A 5,328-nucleotide genomic window follows, 5' to 3' on the forward strand; every position below is an offset into this window, starting at 1 on the left:
GAATGAATCTCTGAGAGGAGAACAGGGACTGGTTTCAGGATCACACAGAAAGACAAGAAAAGAAGGAAAGACCCAGCATTACTTGAAGGAATGCATATCACTCACCAAAATAACATCTAATGTGATCATGTGATATCTCACATCATCTGTTAGTCCTTGGAGGATGTGTTGGGAATGACTGTCAGCTACTACCACACCAGATTTTAGATCAAGATCTGTAAAATTCACTCAAGTAGAGGCATTATTGTGTAGCCTAAATTTGGTTAGCTGTGGCAGCCATCTTGAACTGTGTTGTCTCCAAAAGTTAATCAGTTGTAGATGTACATCTAAAATTTGTTTATGTACAGTTTCATTAAAATCCATCCAGTGGTTTTTGAAATATTTCGCTAACAGACAAGCAGGGTTGACTCCCAAGTTACTGACAGAGTTTGAACCAAAGATGTTGCTGAATGTGTTGTGATTGAAGTCTGTGTTGGGGTCTCTGAAAGACTCATTGATCTCTTCTGTTACTTCTTCTTCTCTCTACAGCTGGAGGTGATGACCTTTGTGAAGGAGCCACTGAAGATGATGGTGTGTTTCTGGGAGAAGATGAGCTGTGTCCTGATGATCCACAGAGGCTTGTATGCAGAGAGACTCTGGCTGGACTGTTTCACTCACACCTAGGGACAATTTTAGACATGCATGTTTTTAGTCTGTGGGAGGAAACCGGAGTACCTGGAGTAAACCCACGTGTGCACAGGGAGAACATGCAAATTCCACCCAGAAAGGCCCCAGGTCGGGAAGCGAACCTGCAACCTTCTTGCTGGAAGGTTGCAGGTTCTAATCTTAAAATATTACCAGTAAACATAAAAGTAAAATGTATCTTTTTGTCCTAAATATCTGATGGTTTTGTGGCCTCAACAGGAAACTTGAATCCACGACTTCAGCTTCACATCTTCAGGAAACATTCTCTGGCGTTGCTCCAGATTTGGATTCCCTGAACGAAAGAAAAAAACAAAAGATAAAACAAAAAACAGAATTGAGTTATTTTTTTAAAAGTTTTCTGAATCCCAAATTTTAAGATTAAACAATTTTTTCATCTAAAAAGTGTTGGACTCTTTCACAATTTTAGAGTCATCAATTAACCCGACATTTTTGGTCTGTGGCAGGAAACTGGAGTAAATCCATGTGAGCTCAGGGATACAAACAAAAACACCGGTAAAGAAAACCCAGATTTGTTTGATCACACATGTTAACAAATCCCAGGATATTCTGTCTTTTACAGTGGATTTAATTTGCCTTGAAGTCAAACGGCCCTATAAGCAGCAGATCTGTACCTTCTTGCACATGCTGATCTGCATGTGGGCGTAGTTGATGAGTGCTTCTTGGAGATCTTTGTCTTTTTGGTCTTTAAAGCGCAGGACGTCAGCCCATGCCCTTTCAACATACTCTCTGTGGAAACACGCGGAGCAGAGCGTGAGCGTGGATGAAAACAGTCTGTTTACAGCTGCTTGCACGCACTGTCAGCAACTCACTCGCACTCAGCTGTTTTGTCTTTCACAGCTTCCTCTCCTTCTGCTATCAGCTCCTCCAGGAGGTTCAACCTGGCCTCCCTCTGCTCCGGGGCTTCTTGCCCAAAGAGTTTATTGGTCATACCTTTGAAGGAGAACGTGCGCACTATCTAAGGAAGACGAGGAAATGAGTTCTGCACAAGGCCTCGATTCTCCTCTAAAATATTGACATTCACAACATTTTCAATGCATCTTCCTTCTTCTTTTCCTCACTAAGCTCCATCACAGTCACTCATTTGGTTTCTGACATATTTACTGCATTTGCTCATGCTGTAACACCGGAGGTAGATGCTACAAACATGTACAGATGCTGCACATGTTCTGAGCAGAGCTAAAGGAATGAAACTGACTACCAGCCCTTCAACAGATTGCACATAGACTTAACAAACAAAAAGTGAAGGAACACAGGAATAATATTAGTTATAGTACCCCTGTAGCCAGCTCCTCACGTTGCTGCTTCTTTGAGACGAGGTCCTGGGAGGCCATCTCAAGCTCAAACTGGGTCAGCTCATGTTTTCTGCACACGGCCCTACAAAGGCAGCAGGTACAGGTGAGAACGAACACCTGCCTCCGATTGTTCTAACACAACATCCTTAGACACACAAGTCAACTGAAGAAGCTGTTATACAATGGCATTATAACCAAACACTGAATAATACTATATAGGGGTGTAACAAGACACTAAATTTGCCAGACTAGTGAAAACTTCAAAGATCAAATATATGTTGGGAACGACGAGCTCTTGTGTCAGCGTCTTTTCCTGGCAGGACTGACAGATTACTACAACGCTGGGCCATTTATGTCAGCGGTGTGCAATCCTGGTCGCTGTGGGTCACTATCCTGCATGTGATCGAGGTTTCTCTGCGCCCAGCACACCTGATTTCAATCAGCCGGTGACATGAAGAGGTACTTCAACAATTGAATCAGGTGTGTTGGAGCAGGGAAACAAGTATAACATGTGAGATGGTGGCCCTGGAGGAGCAGGATTGCATACCCCTAATTTACATCTGACGGAGAAAGGAGTCAACTATTGCACACAGCAGACGTCGGATGTTTGCACAGCCTGTTTCACACCATTTTGCACTCGGAAGCAGAGGTCAGGATGGCTGAGTGGTCTAAGGCGCTGTGTTCAGGTTGCAGTCTCCTCTGGAGGCGTGGGTTCGAATCCTACTTCTGACATTTGTGCAAAGGAAGTGACTCTTCTACATCAACAAGAATGCAAGTTCTTCTTCTGTGCTGGAGGTGTTTGTATAAGAACACTTTCTGCCCCTTTTGGAATGCAGACATGTTTCTTCAGTCCTCTATAAACTATCTGTTGCAAAGAGTTAAAGGAAAGTAAACGCTGCACAAGTTACAACTGATGCTGGCTGTGCAACCATCCGTCCTCCCTGCTTTTTCCTGCAGGCTTGTGGGCGTGTGGTGCCTGTCTCCGTGGGTCGTTGTGTCAAAGGCGGGGCACTCCCCGAACAGTTCGCAGGTACGTGACAAAAACCATGAAACCAAAAGTAATTGTTATAATCGGCTGCACTGGTAAGCTAAAACTACCGAGTAAATGTCTGTAAACGGATGGCATCACGAATCTGTCCTAACTGACACACATTTTTAAAGAAACAAACAAATGAACTTGTTAGCTGAATAAGCGGCTGTGGCCTTTACTATCATGAACTCGATTTATTTCCACAAACAACAACGTTTTCAAGATGAGCTACGACCTGAAATGCAAGTCTTACCTCAGAGCTTCAGCATAGAACAGATACTCTTTCAGCTGATCTGCATAATGTTCCTCTTCTTCCAGGATATCGTCTATTGAGGCAGCATATCTACACCAAAAAGAGTCTTTGATGAATCAATCAGTTTGATCAGTTGATAACAAATAGAAGGAAACGCGACAAGGCGGCAGTTTCTTACGCATCCATGTGATGACCAGCGCTCTGCAGTCCGTCTCCCATCTCTTTCTCTATGGCACTCCACTCACTGCAGGGAACACATGCATTTGCAATTAAGCAGGACAAATAATCCACACACACACACACACACACACACAAACACACTAGTATATTTAAGAGCATAGTATAGTCCAACCTGAAGACTCTTCCGTAGTTCCCATGGACCTTGTAAACAGCATACAGTCTGTCAGCAACCCTCTATAGGAGACAGAAACAGGAAGTGAGTGTAGCTCAGGGAGTTTTTATCAGCACACGTCTTATTTTGAAAGGTTCCCGGGCTTCTGTCTTTGTTTGACAGGATAGAATCAAAACATCTATGATAAAAATGGAAACAAACATAGCTGCAGTACCGGGAAAACGTCCCCTTATGTCTTTCTAGTTTACAGCAAAAACGGCTTTTGAACCGTTTCTCCAAATCCTTTTCTAATAAAATGTCATTTTGTCAGGATTTTATTCTTCAGAGTGGATTACCGGGACACAGTCGGGGGAGTTTCTCCTCAGTTTAATGTTTGTTCTGATTGTTTTAGAGCTGAGTGGACCTGCTGTGGTCACCATATGTGTTAATTACTGAACAGTTTGGGCAGCATTATGTTGCTGCACATGAAGCAACAATCATGTTTTTGTTTGCGTGTTGGACTGGACAAGACACAGTTTGCAGAAAGGATTTGTTTGCATTTCTTTTAAAGGTGCAGGATGAGCCTGACCTCTCTAAGAGCAGCCAAATCCCCCCCAAAATTGTTATTTGTTGGTTTAATATTTAAATCATAAAACAGGGCTCCACAGAGGAGGAACTTACAGTTCGTGCTCGGAGAAGCTGGGATGTGTGAGACTGAAGCTCGTCACTGTAGTGCTTCGTCTCCATTAGGGGTCTAAGTTGTAAAAAATAAACATAAAACATCAGGCATTGGCTGGAATATTAAAATTATGTCTTCATTTTCATTATCAATTTACAAAATGATGTCCAGCTTCCATAGTTCTCACCTGTAGCTCGTAACTACTGATGAATTATTGCCATTTTTTAGTGTTTTTTGACAACATTTTAAATCAAACTGAAGCTTTCTCTGATTCAGCATCAACTTACTTATTTGGACTTCTCACCCTGAAGGTGGCATTAAGAGCTCGGAGCCTGGAATCAGCCTGCAAAGGGAACAATCAAGCATGTTTAAGCAGAATATACGCTGCTGAATACAGAAAGGGGACGTCCACAAACACTCAGTACCTTGGCCTGAAACTCTGTCTCGTACACCATTTCCTTCCAGCCGTGCTCCTGCCAGACAGAGGAAAATGTTTACACGTCAACAGGCTGCTCTTCAGTTAAAATAAATGTTTTCCTCTAGCAAAGGTTCCAGAATACAACATGAATTCTGTTTTAGTCACAGCTCTGCTAGTTTTCTGTTCCCTCCATGATGTAAGTCCTTCTCCAAAGAAAGACGAGGAAACCGTGGGCCAGACATGGAAACGACTGGAAATGTGCGCCACCTGGAATGAGTGATCATAAATACCAGAAAGGCTGCGTGGAGCATTAACCTTGACTCCCATTTGAGTCCACAGACTCTTTTTTCAGACCGGACCAGGTCAGGAAAGACCCGGACGAAGATCTATCCGTTCATAAATACACACCAGTGGCGGCTGGTGGAGTTTTCTCCAGGGGGGGCTATAAATCCAAAATAAACATACAGAAACCTTTGGTATATGTCTATTATGTGATACCTTAGTATATGTTTTGGTCCAAAACATATACTAAGGTATCACACCAGTGTATTTACATGAATTAAAACAACAAAAGCAACATTATAATGTACATATAAATGCATAAGTGCTTCCTGAACACC

The 5,328-nt window shown here is 42.7% G+C and overlaps 1 protein-coding gene and 1 non-coding gene across 2 annotated transcripts in view; one reads left to right on the forward strand and one right to left on the reverse strand.

Moving 5' to 3' along the window:
- Positions 1-543: 543 nt before the first annotated feature.
- Positions 544-5,328, reverse strand: part of LOC108241837 (sorting nexin-4) — a 9,319-nt gene continuing 4,534 nt past the window's right edge. The window contains exons 5-14 of the mRNA XM_017426282.3: positions 4,716-4,763; positions 4,578-4,633; positions 4,293-4,365; positions 3,633-3,694; positions 3,459-3,524; positions 3,281-3,370; positions 1,980-2,079; positions 1,515-1,660; positions 1,317-1,431; positions 544-976 (exon numbers count right to left, since the gene is read on the reverse strand). Coding sequence (XP_017281771.1) covers positions 929-976; positions 1,317-1,431; positions 1,515-1,660; positions 1,980-2,079; positions 3,281-3,370; positions 3,459-3,524; positions 3,633-3,694; positions 4,293-4,365; positions 4,578-4,633; positions 4,716-4,763 — 804 coding nt within the window. The 3' untranslated portion in view covers positions 544-928. The remainder of the gene's footprint in view (positions 977-1,316; positions 1,432-1,514; positions 1,661-1,979; positions 2,080-3,280; positions 3,371-3,458; positions 3,525-3,632; positions 3,695-4,292; positions 4,366-4,577; positions 4,634-4,715; positions 4,764-5,328) is intronic.
- Positions 2,647-2,729, forward strand: trnal-cag. Its single transcript has one exon. It is a non-coding gene; the product is annotated as a tRNA-Leu (tRNA).

The sequence above is a fragment of the Kryptolebias marmoratus genome, linkage group LG1 (assembly GCF_001649575.2).
Source record: "Kryptolebias marmoratus isolate JLee-2015 linkage group LG1, ASM164957v2, whole genome shotgun sequence".
In the NCBI taxonomy this organism is placed as follows: Eukaryota; Metazoa; Chordata; class Actinopteri; order Cyprinodontiformes; family Rivulidae; genus Kryptolebias; species Kryptolebias marmoratus.